Genomic DNA, 19,561 nt, shown 5'->3' on the forward strand with positions numbered 1-19,561 from the left:
AACAATATAAATTACGCTATTTAATAGAAATGCTGGGAATTTACTGCATCTAGGATTGGTTGTTCTGACCTGTTAAACCTCTGTTAAATTTCCAGAATTTACATAGATAATTAACATGGAGGAAATGTTCCCCTTAAGATTAAATAACATTTCTGATGTTTTTAAGTTTTCAAAGTGGATGAGGACACTTCCTTCCTGATCAGATATGAGACAAAAAAACCTATTTTTTTCTTTTATTGTTAAAAAATGAAATCTTAACTGTCCAATAAAGCACCGAGTTATATACGTGCTGCAGAAACACGTTCGATTTAGGAAGCATTTAATTTTCAACACCCTGAGAGGCCGTTACAAATTTCAGGACAAACTTTGCTTCCTGGTGCGGGCTGGGAGCCGTGGCACCGGGTGGGACGGCGGAGCGGGCCTAATGGCGTCCTGCTGGTGCGTGCTGCGTGCTCACCTCTGCTGTGCTCCAGTTACCCAGCTTTTAGCATCTGTACATTTACAAACATTCACCTTTTCAATATAAATGCAAAAAAGGACTTACGGCAAGTCATAAATGCCGTTTTAAACGTACATTTTTGCTAATCCCAACTCTTGCTCTTTTTTCAGCCAATGGGAGCCTCACGTAACAATTTAAATGTATGGACAAAATAAGCAGGGACTACCTTTCTCTAGCTATTTTTCAAAACTGTATTACTTCTTGAGTATTTGTGATAGAAGGGGCTGTCCCTCAGCCCTCAGAAGAGCAAAGCCAAAACTACAGCGGCTGCGTGCCAAGCGGCGAGCCCGGCGAGCGGGAATTGTTTCTCTCCCTTTGCAGTGGCTGGGAGGAGCGGGTGGGGGCTATCGATTGCCTGCACAGTCAATGTCCTATTGTTCTCGGCCGCCGGCAGGTAGGGGCAGCCTGCGCCGCCCCTGGAAAAATCTGACGGCATCGGGAATATCGAGAATTAATTTTGAATCGTTGCACAGCGAACGAAACGGCACGAAGCGACCAACCGGCGACGCAATCCCACCGTCCTCGCGCGAGCCGCAGATGGAGACCTAGCAGCTGGCTTGTCTGATGTGCAGAACAAAATGGCTGCAGAGCAATCCAGGCTTTCTGAAGTGATGTCTCTGCCTTTCCTAGGCGGGCATCCCCTCGGCTGGTAACGCAGTGCACAATGACAGCACCCCTGCCCCGGCGCTGCAGCTTGCCTGCCGGGGGATTCTGCAGGATTTTAGTGGTGTCACTCGCTCTGACGTGTAGGAATCGGGGATTATTTATTTTCAGCCTCTTTGCTTGTCTCCTTTTACGCAGGAGCAACTCAAATTTAATTCTGAATTGTTTTTTACTTTGAATAAAATGCAGTCTTTACTGTCATGCGCAATAACTACTTAGCTTCTTAATATACTCTAAGACTGTACTTTTGAAAAGAAATTTAAAACCTACTTATTCCTGTAAATTCTGAAATTACCTTAGAAGTTGCAGGCATTGCCCCTATTGCAAGAATGGTACTTAAATGACTTGAAGAGGTCATCGGCAAAAAGGAAGCCTCTCCTAGCGTAAGTTCAGTTGAAAAAATTTAAGTGTCAGAATTAGATTAAAGGCCAAAAAAAACGTTGAAAATTAATTCTGTAGAAATTAGGAAATGTGACATTGAGTGATTGAAAAAAAAAAATCTTTTCATCATTACGTCTTTAGAAAAAATTCTTCAAATAATATGACTAGTTAATTTTTCATTTAGACCTAAAAACATACCTGCCTGAAATATGAGAGAAGATATGTAATAAAAATGCACTGCACTAGAAGTAGGAAGGGATTAAAGGATATGGATTTTTAACCCAGCTATCCAAATTTATTTTTCTGTCTTTCTGTGGACATTTCGTACAGGTATATGCCAAAACAGGACAAAATCATCCAGAAAGGGTCACAATTTGGCTTAATTTCTTGTAGAAAAACACTATACCCATGGACACGGGGAGAGAGGGCAGGCTGAAAAAAATTAGAGCTATGATTCTTCACTTTTTTTTAAAACATAATATCAGAAAAAGATGCAAAGCAAGTTAAATCATATTCTTGGAGTCCATCATTTTTATTTAGTTGGAACTTGATCTCGTGGCAAATTATGAGAATGGGTATCAGAGTTATCAGTGTCTCGTTCATGCCTGTGTTATTGATTTTTCCTGAGCAAATTATTTAATTTTTTTAAATCTATTGGCAAAATGGGGATAACAATGCTGACTGATGTAATATGGCCGAAGCTCTTGAGATTCAGCAAGGAAAGACATTTTAGGAATCCAAGGGGCTATGTGCATTGAAAATAACTGATAAGTTTTAGTATTCATGTCAGATTTTCATTAATAAAAATGACATAAGGAGCAAAGACTCAAACTTTTATTTTAGTGTTCGAGTAAACTCATGAAAAAGTAGGCAGAGTTTTAACTACACTACTGTTTGCTGGATATAGCTTTTTGTGGGAGTATCTGTGTGCTGTCACATAGGGTGTTTCCTGTGCAGGTGTATAGAAATAGCTTCAGAGAACTGGCAGATTTGCTGTCTCTATCCTAAATGTTGAAAGCACTTCAATACTTGTGTCCAAAATTTTATCCTTCTCTACTGGTTGAGGAAAAAAATCCAGTCTGGTTTTGGTACTCCTGATAACTCCCTTGTACTGACAAGGTGGTCAGCTTTGTCCCGGGATAAAATCACTACCTTGTGCGCTCTGGATTAGCTCCTGTACTGCTTTTTTTATTTCTGTATGCTTGTGGCATACGTGTACCAATGCAGAATAAAACATCTGGAACAAAATTATATTTTAATACAAATTTATGTAGGAATGTCATTTCCTGAGCTATGTTTCTGCTAAGTTACTACTTGAAGGAATTCTGTCTAGTAGGTTGCACCCTAATTTGTAATGAAAGGAGCTTTTGTTGGTTTGTTTCTGAATGACTTTTTATAACGGAAGGTACATGTAAATCATCAAAACTTAGTTTTTGCCAGGGCAGATTTTTTTATTTTTTGTTTAAACAGTATGATGTTAGTTAGATTTCCAGCAAGAAAGACAACACCCCCTGCTTATAGCAATTTCAGTATGCATTGAATAGACGAGCCCTTCCGAAAGCAGGAGGAGCACACTGAAGTGCAGTCACAGGCTGCATTCGGGTTGGGTAGGATCTTTTCTGTCACATCACCGTGTTGGCCCAAGCTTCTACTAAAATACCTTTAAATAGATATTCTCTTGCCCGTTTGTTGCTAGCACGTGGGTGTGTAGGTTCACTAAAAGATGCCGAATCAGCGCCAGGCGTGAGCAGGGACCTGTCCTGGGCTGCGCGGGTGAGGCTGCGGGTCCCAGGGATGCACGTTAGCCCGGCTGCTCCCGGTCCTGCTCCGCATAATGGACTCAAAGGTTAAGAGCAAAGGATCTGCGCAGCCCCAATCAGCAGAGCTTTTCCAGGGCTAATTACCTCTTTACTGCGCTGACTCTAATGTGACATGTTTATTGCCTTAACTAACAACTCATTAGCTTAGTTGATGTTTTTGTCAATATTAATTCGTTCATTTAAGCCAAGTCAAAGCTTAAACAAAGATGTCCAGGCTGAGAAACGGGCAGCAGAATGACTTTTGTTTAGTTCATCTTTTTCCTTAGCTCAATTTACACAAGGTAGGTGTCAGCAGGAGCAATGCTAGGAGGATTCCTATGAAAAAGGTAGGCATATTTCATTGTAGTAATGTTTGAGTAGTCACGCTTTTTGATAAGGTTCTTGTATTTGAGACATAAAATTCACACAAACTAGAGCTCCATGGCCTGCTATGCGCTTCAAGAAGAAACTTTCAGTTCTTTTGTTACACACATATAAGGGGTTAGTGTGAATGGACTAGAAAAGTGTGTCTGTCGTTGGCTTTTCTGAATGCTTCAAATGACAGGTGGTTTATTTAATAAACAAAACAAGCAACTCATGGAGGACAGTTCTGAAAACTAAAGAAAAACCTGTTAAAATTGATAGGTTATCTTTATCACAACAGCAAGCTAAATGAACATTATTAAGAGGTAACAAATAATCATGTAGAGATAATGATAAATTATCTTTATCTGGAAGCGTTGCTTGTTTTAGTCCTCCTACACATTTATATATATGTAATTATTTTTATAAAAAAATAGTCTATTAAATGAAATTATTAATCACATTTCCTCAATACGCAGAACCTGGATCAGAATTCAGGTATGTTGAAGTTGTTTGGGACATCATTTCTCTCTCCCTCCCACCCCCTTAAGCTATATTGCTGCCTAAAAGGAAAAAAAGGCGTTGTGGGGAGGAGGGAGAGTGAGTTAATGAGGATGGACACCAATGCTGTGAGGTAATCGTAGTAAAAAGCATGAGTTAGGCGTGCAGCCCTCGGGAAGGGAGGCGATGCTGCGGGTGGGTTACCGGCACGGTGGGTACCTTTCAGGGCAGAGCCCCCAGCCCCAGCCGGCTTCCTTTGCTGCCTGTGGTCCTCTGCAGCGGTCATGAGAGTAATTTGAATATCTGGTGCTCTGATTTGGGGAATTCATTTGTCTTGTAATTCTAGATTCTGCCGCTGCTTTCAGTAAGGAGGGGATCATTGCCAGCTTTTGTTTGTTTTCAAGAGGTGACCTGAGGAACAAGGCTGATGGCAGAGTCTCTCTTTAACATAAATGTCTGAATGGCCAGGACACTCAAATGTAACAGAAATGACCCAAAATTCAGTTCCCCCACCTACAAGAGAGAAATGTTTGAGCTTACATCTCTAACTGACCTTAACCACCAAATACTGAGTCCTTCAAAGGTGGAGACATGTGCAGCAGTTCCTGAAGAAACTCTGCCATGGTTATTCTTTAAAAACACAGAGTTACAGGTCAAAAAGCGAGTGTGGCTCTTCAGTGTAGGGGTCTGGAGCCTCTCCCGGTACTGGGCGCTTTCTGCCCTTTCCTGAGAGCTGCCTGTTTTATCCCCCGGTGCTCAGCATCGGGAAAATGGCACGGCTCAAAACAAACCACAGTGCTGTGACAGCCGTGCCCCAAAACTTGAGAGCACTGCATCAATAATAATAATAATAATTAAAAAAAAAATCTTCATGTGTAAAATATGCATGAGACAAGACTGGCAGTGGGTCTATAAAAAATGGACTAAAACGGACTAAGTACCTTTCCTATTTGAGAGCCAATTCTCAGTTTTAATTGCTTTTTTAATATGTCTAATGCTCATTTACTGAGGTGCGACACTGGAATGATGAAAATTACACATCTCCTTGTGAACTTTCAGGCAGCTCTTCTCAACATATAGCTTATTTGTGGGCCCCACACCAGGGAGATTTCTGCTCAGGTATGTAGGGTGGTATTGTTATTTAAATGCTCACGTGCTGTCAAGTGTTTCCTTAGCAGAAGACCCAGGCACGGTTTTGGAGGTGCTGAGATGTGGGAGCAGAAGCGGTCACAAACAACATCCCATTGTGCATCCCGAGACAGTGACACGGAGGCTTTACCAATAATTTCATTCCCTTTCCCAAATAAAGCATTACTAATACCTACGCATCTGACATTGAGGAGGTGTCAGTGGGAAGTATATTTCGCAAGGAAGAAAAATCCTTGCTGTAAAATTGGGTATCTGGTTCCCGAATCACCCACGTCTGATGCTGCTGAGCATCTCGGTGACAGGCCAAGGAGCTTTGTTGGATTATCACCAATGCTCTCTTCTCTGCCGTTTCCCCTTCTCAGCTCGTCCTGGGGCAGGAGCAGGACAAGTAGGCAATTCCCCTGAGCTCTTCATCCCAGTTTATCAGCCTGTCAATACATGTTTTGCTTCCTGTTTCTTTTTCTGGTTTGCGAGAGGGAGCTGCCTTGCCGAAGATTTGCTGGGAGAGAACACCAGGGCGGCTCCCCAGCACTGCCGGCAGCACCGGGGCGGCAGCTCTCCCTGCGGTGAATGGCCCCGCTGCCGGGGAGCCGTGCTCGCCGTGGGCTCTGGGGAAAGGGCACAACATCGCACTGAGACAGCATCGTTCTTGTGGTGTTAGTCACTGCAGCTGCGTCCCCAGATAGTTAATTCACTTAAATTAAACGTCATCTCTGCCGATTACTGAGGTGATGTCATCATGGTGTAGCACAGGATTTTAAAGAACAGAGCTGGTTGTGCCACCTCCTCTGAGCCCCCGCACGGGCAGGCGCATGGCACGTTCGGAAACGAGCCGTTGTTTTGGTGGAGAGTTTTGGTGACTTTGGTGACTTATTTTTGCTGTTCCTCGCTCAGTTCAGCACCTCTGGCATGAACTGCTTCTAGCTGTAGCCAAGATACTGAGGAAAAAGTGTGTAATCTCAACATGGTTTATTTTAACTGATATTTTCCCAAGTTTAATCTTTTAAGCTTGTTTTTCTTAGACATCCTTTCAAAATGGTGTACCTTTTTTCTGAAAACTTTATTACCTATGTTAATATTATTATAAACTTTCAGGGTTTTCTTAGCAACTGTCTATTGAAGGGAGGATTTTGATTTATCATTTCCATTTTGATTTATCATTTCCATTTTGATTTATCATTTCCATTTTGATTTATCATTTCCATTTTTATTTATCTTATCATTTCTGTTTTGATCTATTCTGACTGTTTTTGCACAATTTTCAGGCAGAAATATTTAGGCCTGTAGACTTCTTGTATTTTTTCCAAAAATACATTTAGTACTATTTCTTTTGTAGTGAAAATACTATGTTTAAGACTCAACACTGGCAATATTGGCATGGGCCTGTTTGAATCAGATCACTGTGGCATGTAGACTGATGCATTCCAGAAACAAACTGGCCGTCGTTGCCATTGAGAATGCTTTAAAATTCTTGTAGGCAGCAACTGGCGGGGTTGCAGCGTCGCTAACGGGGTGCACGCTTCTAATCCGTCCTATGCTTGTGAGTACCAGAACAGCCTCCCTGCCTTCTGCCGTTCATTGAGCTAAGAGTGATGACAGGGAGTGTGGATACCGTTTATCTGAGACAGTCTATACTAGTATCCCCTGCCTTTCGGAGTGCCGGTAGTGTCCACGTTTGAGGACTGCTGTGGGTTGCCATCCTGGATTCTGTGTGAAATCCATGGCACAGGGAGTCTGTGGCCATCACGTACCCTGCAGTTCATTAACATAACCGGTACCCACAGAACCACGTCTTTCTCTTTTTCGCTGACTTTGGGAAGACCCTGCAGTTGTAAGCTTCTGCACTTTCTTGGTGAGATAAAGCCTTAATATGGTGACTTACGAGCAGGTTTCCATACTACGTGTTTCTCAACAGCAAGTATTTGGAAACAAGGCAAAATCACTTCTGCGGCTCTCTCTTCACTGTCCCATTCTCTCCCGCTCTGCACGGCAGGCAAGGCGCTGACGTTTCTGCTGCTGCAGCCGCCCAGCCCCAAGCTGCCCGCGCACAGCACCATCCGCAGAACCGCCATCGACCTCATCGGCCGCGGCTTTACCGTCTGGGAGCCCTACATGGACGTCTCCGCCGTGCTGATGGGCCTTCTGGAGCTCTGCGCTGACGCCGAGAAACAGCTTGCTAAGTAGGTATCTCATGTATTCACTTACAAATACTTCCTTGCGTCATTTCCGACCTGTGGATCTAGGTTTTGCAGCAGATGGTTCAAATCCTGACGGCTGTGGTACTTGGCAAGAAAGTGGGACAAGGAATAACTCCGTGTTTCAAGTGTTGCATTTGAACCAGTACCGTCTAAATTACAATTTCAAGTCTGCTTCGGTCTGGCTCGGTTTGCAGTCTCGGGCGATGCCGGTGGGCGATCTCGGAAAGGAGAGGGTTTAACCGCAGTGAGAGAGATCCAGTCACTTGTGTGCGGTGGCACTGGGGTGCTGGCTTCTCTTGGCACTGTGGGTCACCCCATCTAAACTGGGAGACACCAAACACTTGGTAGGCATTGCCTAGGGCTGCACAGCATTAATCTTCCGGTCATGTTGCTAGTAATTTTGAGAAAAGAAGCTAGTTAAACATTTTTTATATCTAAAATATGTCTGTCTGTCTTTAACGTAATATTTTTTTCCCCTTTCTTAACTGTAAAAATAGTATTTTCAGAAGGTATTTTCCACCAGTGTGTCTGAATATGTGGATTTTTTTCCCATGGTTTTACAAGCCATCCCATCAGGATGTGAATTGTTTTGGAAAGTACGTTTTGGAAAGGTGGTTATTTTATCAACAGCATCGCTATTAATAGCATCAAGGTAACTTGTAGATTTAAGGATTGGTAAGAAATCATAAACTCAATAGACCACAGCCTGTCTCTAGGGTCAGAGAACAACTTATTAAAGTGTCCTAAATCAAGATTTATATGGTATGCTGTCTTGTACCTCTGTTCTAACCTCCTTGAAATAAAATCTTCTTTCAATTAGGTATTTGTAATTGGAGTGGGGGAGATGGAGGGCAAATTTCATGAGGAAGTCTGATACTGTGACATAAAATGCACAGCAAAAATGTAATACTGTTTGGAGGTTTTTTGTGCATGGAACTCTAAGTGCCTATTTGTTCCATTTCTTAAAAATTATTATAATTGTACAACTTTTACTTATGTATACACAGGTATGTATACAAGTTGTTACACTTGATAGCGCCATGTACTATCAATCAGGCCATCAAATAATTATGGCTAAATCAAATAAATATGGCTAAATGTGTAAGTGAAGTCATTAAGATGATTTGTGCAGTAAAGGTAGCATCTTGCCTTTTTTTAATGCATTTTGTGTTAAGATAATGGGATTCTTGAATATCAGCACTTGGGGTTTATTTAATGCGTGCAACTTTGCAGGACATGAGTAGCATTTTTGTTGAGTATCCATGAATTTTATGATCTGAGGCCTAAATGTAACAAATTTCAACTGGGGCCCCGATTCTCACGTGAACAGTCTTTACTCACGCCATTAATCTGGTTAATGACAACAGGACTATTTGCACAGGAAAGGGTTTTGCAATATAGTCCTTATTTTTATTATTGTTTGTTGTAAAATTGATCATCTCATCTCAAATTTATTCTAAATCTTTATCTGAAAAATTTTTTACGTATTTAGTTTTTATAAAAAAAGCAAACCACTTAAACATGCAAAAGGAGAGGCTCAGATTTCTGTGTGTAAATAAAGAAAAAACAAGAAGGCGCTGCAAGAAGCAACCGCAGTAGGCTGTTTATATGAAATAAAACAATGATACTATGCTTTATGTAATTGGCTTTGAAAGCTATTTCAAGCTTCCTGCTTTTAATGGAAAACCTTGAAAAATGTAAGTGGATATACATTAGTGCCGCTGAGACAAAATTTTCATTCGTAGGTACATGGCTCTTGCATAGGAACAAATTAGTCCCCAGTTAGGACATACAAAACAGGTAGCTCCTGCTCTAGGTAGGGGATTGCCTTGAGCAAATACAAATTTTGTATTTATGTGGTTGTCAGTATGAATTAATACTGTGGTATTTAAGTTCTGCAGACATCCACTTGGAAAATGACTGTTACTAAAAATATTTAAATTTATTAATAGTTTTTATCACATAAAATATAGAAATCATTGATGTTTTTTCTAATAAAACCTCGGCACATTTTTGTTGTTAAGCAAGTTTATGTTCTTAAAAGCATAGGCTGTTACCACGTTCGCAGCCCCGCATTTTGAATCTGTGCTGATGGGGTGCGTTTCCATGCAGAATATAACTAAAACCTTCAGCCGGTGTGAATCGCAACGGTGCCGTTTATTTCTGTAGAGCTTTCTTAATCAGCACCAAGTGCAATTTTAGTGCTTTCTAAGTGTGGCATCTCAAGCACTGTGTGAATATTCCCTGGGTTTTTTTAACATACTTTGTGCTTAATTTTTGATTTATGTAGTGCTTTCTAAATAATATTTTCATTAGTGGTGTTCCTTAAGAGTTAATCTGTAAACCACTCAGTAATTGATAAACCATTTGTTAATGGGGAAACAATTTCATCCCTAAAGGAAGACGGCTGACTGGTCTGTGACATTTTCTTTGCCAGGTTTTTGCTTGGGGGAAAAAAAAAAAATAGTGTCTGAAATTGCCAAGGTCATCATAATTGATTATATGGGTATTAATTTTACTGTATTTCTTTTCATAAAATGTAGAGATTCATTTTTCAGCAGGTCATATTTTGTTTGATGGCATTGCTAACGTCTGTCAGGCTTTCTGGGTATATCCTGAAGTGTGCGGGAGGAGAGTTTTACGGTAAAGAAGGAAATGTCTGCAGTACTTTAAAACTATTTTAAAACTGCAGTAGGCCTTCAGTGGTCAGGTGAATATTCATCTACGTATAAAACGGTGTGTGGAAGGAAGGGGTTTGCTTAGCTTACAGATGTTCTTGTTTACAGTGTTGCAGTAATATTACTTTAGGCATTAAAAAAAAAATCCTTAATTAGCTAGTTTTCTGTTTTATTCTAAGGCTATTGTTTGCTAAATCACAGTAAACTGTTCTTCTATGTCTCACTATATGAAACTGTAGAATACTCTTCTAATTAGAAATTATTCAGGTGTTTAAACTATATATTTATATTTTTAGTTACTTTTCTATTTTAGTTAAGAATTGCTTTTGCTTGTAGCAATAACATTTAACGCCATGAGCACTTTTACACGCCCGTAGCATTTCACCTTAGAATTCGGTTTCAAATCTTACAGTTCTGAAAACTGCTCTATTATGAATGGATTTTACTTTACAAATGTATTTACAAATGTTTGTAAACAAACACACACATTTTAAATGCTACAGGCAATAAGGAACTGACCAGGGTTGTCTTAATACCATGTATGCGTATTATCATCCATCTGTGGAGGTGTTAAGGTTTCTGACTTTTTACATTATAGTAAGGTGGATATTATCCATTTTATATTACAGTTTTAATTTCCTCAAGATTTAAAGAATGAAGGATTGCTGTGTGTTGGGGGGGTGTTAATGGAGAAATATGTACAAACTGGATTAATATTGTTATTTGTCTGAACTGCAATTATTTCTTGTAGTGTGACAAAAGAAACCAAACTGTTTTACCTTCCCAGAGAATCTCCTAAGCCCTATTGTATGTAAATGTAGACTTACAGAAGCCAAGCGAACGCAGTTCTTCAGAAAGTCATTTTCATCTTGCGATTACATCCTTAGCTGTCATAAAGATTAGTATGGCTCTCTATCCACAGAGCACTGAATAAATGAATGTATCAGCATGTAGCCTTGAGGAGCCCGATGCAATTTTCATCATGATAAATTGCATAATAAGCGAGAAAGTGTTTGCTTATTAATCCATAACAAGATTTAGATTGAAAATGGCCTGTTACATTCATGACAGATACAGTACCGACTGCAGACAGACGAAGATGGAAAGAAATAGAGCAACAATGTGTGCAGGGGGTTAAGTGTGCATCTTACCCTCTCGGTGCCCTGCTGAGCTGCCCCTTTTTGTGCCTGATTTACCGTGTACACAATAACAGCGCACAGCTGCCTGGCTTCTCTCCCTGATGTTAAGAACATTTTATGAAAGAGCTTTTATGTCAAGCTTCTGCTTTAAAAAAAAAAAAAAAAAAATCACTTCACATATATTGACCAAAAAAAATAGCAGTGTTTTTCTTTTTTCCCTTCTGAATTAAATAAATATGAGCTGTTATCCAAAACTCTGGTATTTATAACTCCTCCACTCTCCCAGTTCATCCTAGTCCCCAAAGGTTATACTGTGCTAGCCTGCCATGCCGAATGAAACTGCTCAGTTGTGAGGATTAAGAGTGTTTTTCTAGCATTTGTTAGGCTTTGATTTCTTGGCATGGATGGTGGTAGGGATCATTGCTGTCTGTTATTTTTGCTCTTTGAATTACAAGCTACAGTTTGATATAGATTATGATATAATATACCAAAATCAGCAAATTGCATTCTGATTGATCTGTATGTTTTTATATATATGTGTGTACTAAAATAATTAGGCTAAATCTCTTTAGTTTTGATTGTGTTTAGTGGAAAACTTTACTATACTTTTATATTCTTATGGATTCTATCTGTGGAGCCATAGGAGATATAGTAGGGATATCCCTAGTTTTCAAGTACAGTGGAACATTTTTAGAACGTAGCCTAAACAATTGCTGAAATAGGGAGTTTTAAAGGAGAAATGTGAGCTGGGTACTTGGTGCTAAAGGTGATGTGGCAAGCTACCGCATGCTGCCACTTCAGAAATTATTTCAAACTGGAAACCGCAGGGATTTGTGTCCATGTCAGTTCTGGTTTAGACCTTGGATCCCAGGAGGCTGGAGCTCAGCCTAGATGAGCTGCAGCTGTATCACGGACGAGCAGTGGTCCGTTGGCACCCACAGCCTCTCATGGAGGCCGAGGAAGAGGAGTACCACACTCGCTGGCTTTATGCCACGGCGGGAGTTTGGTTCCTCCCGTTCGTTCAGCCATCGCTTCAAGACTGCCCGTGTAAACAAGGGTGGGTTTGAGGTGTATTGATGTAGAGGTTTCTGTTGAGAGAGATGGGGTGTATACCCATCTTCCCTTTTTTCCCTTCCGCTGACCTCAGAGCATCAAAACGAAGTCTCCAACCAGAGGAGAGAAAAGGGGCTGAATGTCCATTTTGCAGAATAGCGGCTTTTCCTGAGAGGCCAGATGGCCCCGTCTCTACACCCTTCAAAAGATCCCTGTGGAATCACGTCCTTTGTGAGTTGCCTCTCGGATCGCTGTGCGACCAGCTGGGTCAGTGCTTGGCTTCCTTCTTTGAGTCCAGTTAGCAAAGAGATATTAATCACGATCATTACCTTTTACGCTGAAATTTCACATTCTTAGTCCCATGAAGATTTCATCTGGCGTTGCTTTATGGAAGTCAAGAAATGTAGAGATTTGATCACTACATTTTCGGTTCATTGCCATCGAAACCTTTTCCATCTACCTTTTTCCTAGGTATGATGTACAGCTCTTCCCAGGTAGCTTATTGTTTTCCACTTGTTTTAAGAATCGGCTTTTTAAATGCATCTTCCTTATTTTTTTAGGTAGTGAAGTACATAAACATTACTGTGAAGTTGTGATAACTTGTGCTAAACATATAAACAAGTTATCTATTTAAAAAGTCTATATTTCATTGAAAACATTATTCAAATAGCATATTGGTTCCCAAGAAACTCAAGATGTTCAGATGACTGGCGTGGGGGAAGTTGGTGATGAATTTGGGAAAAGAGAGACCATCATTCCCTGATGATGCAGGGTACTGGCCACTGAGAATGAGCCTTCTAGAAATGAGCTAAAAGGCACAAATCAAAAGCACAAATAAACACAGTAATAAATCCAAATTTTTTTTTACTGTTGTTAGCAGGTAGAATATCATCTCTGGTGTTAAAGGCATGCATTACAGCACAGGCTGCATCCATTTTGTCTGTGCTATGTGTACAGAAATGATTCCTCAAATGTCTGCTTACAGTGCAGTGGGAAGTCAGGGGGCAGGATGAGGACAAGAGGGACAACACATGCTGCCGACTCTTGCTGGCCGTACAGAAGTCCTAAAACTCATCAATACAAGAATAGAAGTCTGGGTGTGAAAGCCAGCATTTCCCTCTGTACGTTAGTTTTGCATCTGCTTTGGTTTTGTTCTGGGTTTTGGTGCGGTGTGCCTGTCCCATCTCGCAGGGCTTTCCTCTGAAAGAGGACGTGCAGAGCAGCTGGCCCAGCCCCGGGAGGGGGTTAATCTCTGCCCACATACTACCACTGCTGAGCCATGCTAATGAATTAACAAAAAGCCTGTTGCTTTTCAGGAAAATGCACGCTTTACCAAGCACCCTGTAAGGAAAAATACTGCTGGCAGAAACACGAAGCCTTTTGACAGAAAAAAGTACTGAGGCGCTGGGGGCTGGTTTGCTTTCGGGAGATAACGAGCCCCGCTGAAAGCCTGACTCTGGTACCACCTTCTTCCTGGTTCATCACTTTTGTCTGTAACATCCGTACAGGATTTTGTGAAGTTATATTCGAATATGGTTTTACAAGTAAAAGGCCGATGGGGACATCTTTATTGTTGCAGAGACTTTATTGGTTTTCAAATTCAGTAGTTTTAATGCATACAATGATGGTGAGGAATGGGAAGGAAAATTATAATAAACTTTGGTTTGTATTCATGTGAATTCAGGTCTGTAAAATGATGATCAATCCATACCTCATCTTGCTGTTGCTCTGGAAAAACAGTTAATTTGGCAGAGAATGGTTTAACCACCCTGAAGTTCTTTGTTGCAAAGTATTCAATTTGTAAGCTTTCACAATATTAAATCAGATATTGCACGTAGAATTATTTTTAAAGACACTTTAAAAAGAAAACAAGATAATGTGTTGTCTTCTATAGACACCTCTCCCTCAAAACCTAGAAAAATTAAAGAAATAAGTAATGTAACTGTTCAGTTACCACATGCTACCTAAATCCTCTACAAAATCATAAACAGACTTTGCAATAAGCTAGGTGGGTTTGTAAACTTCTGTTACTCTTTACCAAAAAAAATTCAGTAAAGAAGCACAGGGGAGGAGGAACCCCTTCAAATAGTGCCCGAGAGGAGATTTGCAGTGCATCTGAGGAAGTGCCATGTCACACTTATTTTCTCTTACTCACATTTGCACATGTGGTCTCTTGTTGAAGTGCTGGGGGCGGGGAAACGCACCTTTTGTGCTCTCCATCCTGGCTCTGAAAATGTAGATTTCCTCCTGCCTCACTTCCAAATAATGTCATTGTAAAGTCTGGGATAGGAAACATCAGAATAACTTCTGTTGGAGATAAATAATTTTTCTGCTTTAGCCTGAAAGAAGAGAAGCTCTCAAATGTTAATGTCACGAGGTGAATAGACAGATTAACCCACATGTTTTTGGTGTGTCAACAAGTGAACTGATGCTTTTGCTTGCTGTTTTGAGTCCTATGGGTTTGGACTTCACATGGGGTTTGTGGCATGGCGTGATGGAAATGCTGACGCTGTATTGTTTGGGGGGGTTTGGTGCGCCTGGAATGCAAGACGTGTGTATTGTGATTTCCACATCTTTAGGGTTGTTTCAGTTTCTCCTTTCCCTCATTTATTTTCAGAGCAGGTTGTGTCCGACTGTTTTCAGAGCAGAATGAACTTTGTTGACCCTGATAAACCGGTTTTTACCAATTTGGAAGCACACAGAGATGCTAAAGCGATAGAAGTGTGGAATGATTATACTGTTCTGCATGACTCTGCTTTTATTTTCTGTGGCTTGCCTGCCATAGAGGTTGCTGGTTCTTTCTGGTTTAAAGAAGTCTTGAGGATCCTCTAAGGTGTAAGTAAGGGCTAAGCCAACTAGCCCAGCGGGTCCGGAGGATTGAGAAGAGAGATCCTTTGGCCCTTCACCTCTCAGGTATGCTGAGCGAAGCGGACACAGCTGAACCTCTGGCCAGCAGCATCTGAACTAGTGCAGGCAGGCTGGGCATTTGGAGCAGTGCGTTCCCGTTCGGCCGTTCCAATAGCACCAAGCGTGTAAAGCGAATGCAGTGGGAGAGCTGGCAGTGGCAGCCCTTACGTAAATGAGTAATCCTCTGGCAGCGGATGCCTAAAGGCTGCAGAATGAGAGATGTCTGGTTATGGTTGCTGTTGGTGCAGAGCCGCTAACAGCTTTCTGGTGCTCTGTTGTCACTGTACTGTGCATTGTAATGAGCCATAACTTACCCAACTGGGCCATCCTCGGCATTTAGAAATGCATGGTATTCTTCTGAAACTGCAGATTCTAGATAAGATTATTTCACTGGACTAGTACTCATTTTATTGAATATATTTTTCTCTCGTGTACATCTGTCAAAGTATTAAACCATCTGAAATCATGTTGATAGCAGGGAAAGCTGCAGATATTATCTTTTTTCATGTAATAAAACTATCTTGTATTGTTAACGTGCGCTTGAATGACATAGTTGCTTTAACTAAAAGCTTCACTTTTATTAACATTTAGCATTCACATATACTTGTAATATAACCAGCTAAGGTGTCAAAGCAGCTTTAAAACTCGATGCCTCTGTGTTGGCCAGTTAGTGCCGTTCACTTACACGTGTTTGGGAGCAGCAATGTTCCTGTGCAGCGTAGGAGGATCTGCTCCCTCTCTGAGCCTCAGAAACAGCAATTGCTGCCTGTTGTCGTATGCAGAAAAGTACTTCATTTCCACAGAAAAAGAGTAAACCTATATATGTTGTTTACAGGTTAATGCCTTTTTTTTTTTTTGGTAAGTAAAAAGCAAAGAGAAAGAATAGCTGAGGAGGGCTTTCAGTGCATTCTCAAACACAACTTTTCATGACTTAGTAAAACCCATGGGGAATTGCCTCATACTCGAATGGTGGACTGATACCAGGAATGAGCAAAAGAAACTATCTTCCTTTTGTTCTGTCTTTATTTAAAAAAAAAAAAAAAAAAAAAAAAGACTTCTAGGGTTACTGCTTGATGGAAGTGTGGTCATAGCAGCAGGAATGATCAGTCTATATGTTATAGGAAAATTTTAAAATGTTTTAGAGCTGGCAAACTGGTTTGTGGTCTCTCTTTCCGTGCTGCAATAGTCATGTCAGAGAAAGTTTTCTTTGTGGGGTAGGTTGAATGTTTCAGGTTAATCCCAACACACACTGGTTCCCAGGTGCTCCCTCCCTTTCTGTAAAAGCCGGATTCCATATTGGAGCGTGTTCATCCCTGATTTCCCTATAGCTCTTTCCCCACCATTTCTTCCCCCGGCGCTGCTGCAGTTTTCCCCTGGTGAAGTGTCCCCTCCCAGGGAGACCTGTGTGCCTGCAGTGCATCGAAGCCAGCGCTTAAACGCTGCCTTGCCACAGCGCTGCTCTTCCCTTATCTGTAACCCTCGTTGCCCGAGTGCCTTTCGGTGCTGCTGAATTCTGTACTCTTGTATTTAGGCACGGATCAGGTAGATCTTTATGTATTAGCTTGATTTACTAAAGGCACAAAGTTGTTAGCCTGGAGAGGTACCTGTGCTCTGGGCCCGTGGGCTGGGAGCGCTTTGGGTGGCCCGTGGGTGGGAGCGCAGGAAGGATTTGTAGAATTGCTGGGTAATGTATAACTAGCCTAACAAAACTGGGCTCTGCTGTGACATACACAACAGTGATAGTTAAAATAGTACAATTTTAAGAAAGGAAGCTTTCAGGCAACGATTAGCCTATGTGTCATCTTTGTCAGGTACATATGCTCTCAATTACCAAATACCAGATTTTATTTTTGCTTAATGTAGCTATTGGGTACTTACAACCTTATTGTTTCTTGTATTTATCTTGTCATAGCAAATAAAAGCATTGTATATGGAAAATTTAGATGCCAGTTAATCCCTTACTGTTATTCATAGAGTTGCAGTTAAAACCTCAGTGTTAGAAATTCTGAAGAGCTTTTGAATAATTTCGGTAATTAGAAAGCATAAGGTGTGGGGCTGTCTGTCATCTCATCATGCTGCTGCAACTGAGTCATGCAGTAAAGAAAATCAAACCGAATAGATTTGGTGGGTTTAGTTCTTCAAGAAGCTTCTTGCTTTTCTCTCCTATAACCAGTGCTTAGCCAAATTAAGGAGAATTACTATGAACAGGGTATTTTTCAGCCTGCGTTTAAAATGTTGTGAAAGAATAAACCATAAATTCTTGGGAAGACATTCTGTGTTTGCCTTGTCCTCAGTTGGGTGATATGTATTCAGCACATACAGATAATTTGTTAACAAGGCCTTTTTAACACTTTGGACAGATGCACATACTGTTTTCAATCTTCATGGTTAATTATTCGATTTTGTATTTGATGATAGAACACCCTGACTCCTAATCATTGCTCATTGTTGGAAGTCCATTATATTCTAACTGTTTGAGTGCTCCCGTTGACCTTGAACTGACATTATAAGCTGTTTCTAATCTTTTCACTCTATATTTCTAATGCTCCTTTTCTTTCTCCCCTCTTTGTCTGGTGCCTGTTTAGCATCACAATGGGGCTGCCCCTGAGCCCAGCCGCCGACTCTGCCCGCTCGGCGCGGCACGCTCTCTCCCTCATCGCCACCGCCAGACCACCCGCCTTCATCACCACCATCGCCAAGGAGGTGAGCAGGGCCGGTCAGCTCGGCTGCAGCAGCTTTTCCTCCGAGCTTTGAGGCTCCAGGCTTGTGAACAGAGACAGAGAATGAAACGTCCCTCCCTTCCTCCCAAAAAGGGAAACAGCAAGTGTAATACTTGTATTCCTGCAGATATCCAAACCACCCATTTATGACAGGAGCAATATTTAACTGAGCCCCATGAGTTGTGTCTGTCTTCGTTTGTTGTATCCCGGTTATATAAACTTCCAGTAGCAATGCGTAAAATCCTGCTTGCTTTAGGCAATGCAGACATGACCCCATTAAGTATGAATTAAAACGGAGTGGAGACTTAGCCATGGGGTTTGGAGGGTGAGGAGGGAGGGACACTGCTGTGAGGTTAGTGTAGGCTGGGCACGGTCTGCCTGAGAGTCGTCGGAGTGAACCCAGATACAGCCTGGAGCTTTGGCTGAGCTAAAGCGATACGATGGGCAATGATCAGCGGCCGGCCAAAAAAAGCCTGTTATAAAGCAGCAATCCAATACCTAAAGAAAGATGTACAAGTATGTGGAAATTATGTAATCAAGACCCAGATATTTCCTTTAGTTTTATGAGATTAAGAATTACTTAAAGCAGGTAAGCCCTTGTTTAAAAACTACATCAAGGGTAACCATTAGTGGCTCTACTGATGATGAGTAACGGGCGAGGGAGAAAAAAGCCATAGGTCTCAAAGTAAAGCAAAGCATTCTGCACGGTACAGGCTTTCTTAGTGTAACGCATGTGTATAACAGTAAGCACAGATGGAGAATTATTTACAGTCCGAGTCTCCACCTGTAACCCTGCTCTTTGGTAGGTGCACAGACACACTGCCCTCGCAGCGAACACCCAGTCTCAGCAGAATATTCACACCACCACGCTTGCTCGGGCTAAAGGAGAGATCTTGAGAGTCATTGAGATACTTATTGAGAAGATGCCTACTGACGTTGTGGACCTTCTTGTGGAGGTAAGGCTCTTCGGCCGTATCTGCTTGTGGGTTTGATGTAACAGTGAATAATGTGTTGGCCTGGAGTTGAATTGTAGAATTTTTTTCTGTGTGGACCATAAACCTTTTTGTGTGTGAAGAGGATTTGTTTTATACCACCCAGCTCATTTTTTTGAACTTTAAAAGCTTGAATTGCATTAAAATTGCATTAAATTGCATTGTTGGGGGAAAAATCCAAGCAAGAGAATTTGCTGGAGGTACGGGTGTGCTCATCGCACTGGTACTTGGACACGCTGGGGGATCACATGGATGTTTTTATCTATTGCATTCGTTGGTGCTGATGAATGTTGTTGAAGAATGGTACAGATGATGTAACAGATTTGTAACTTTGATACTGATGCCCAGAGGCCTTTTTCACACCAGAGCTACTTACAGAGCTCCAGTAGCTTATGTTTACCAGTAGTTTGTTGTTTTAGAACTGTTTACGGGTACTCTGAATGGTTCCAGTTGCCAGTACCATTGCTGTTGTAAACTCTATCATATGCAAGACAGTTCTTGTTTGTTTTATCCCAGTTG

General features: G+C 41.3%; 1 protein-coding gene across 5 annotated transcripts in view; it reads left to right on the plus strand.

Moving 5' to 3' along the window:
- Positions 1–19,561, plus strand: part of WDR7 (WD repeat domain 7) — a 145,752-nt gene that overhangs the window by 86,916 nt on the left and 39,275 nt on the right. For 4 of the 5 annotated variants that reach the window (XM_050912501.1, XM_050912502.1, XM_050912503.1 and 1 more), the window contains 3 exons: positions 7,349–7,535; positions 17,916–18,033; positions 18,857–19,006. In XM_050912501.1, the coding sequence (XP_050768458.1) occupies positions 7,349–7,535; positions 17,916–18,033; positions 18,857–19,006 (455 nt within the window). Of the gene's footprint in view, positions 1–893; positions 2,758–7,348; positions 7,536–17,915; positions 18,034–18,856; positions 19,007–19,561 lie in introns of those variants that run through there. The other variant, XM_050912505.1, reaches the window with a different exon arrangement.

This window comes from Gymnogyps californianus, chromosome Z (assembly GCF_018139145.2).
Source record: "Gymnogyps californianus isolate 813 chromosome Z, ASM1813914v2, whole genome shotgun sequence".
NCBI lineage: Eukaryota > Metazoa > Chordata > Aves > Accipitriformes > Cathartidae > Gymnogyps > Gymnogyps californianus.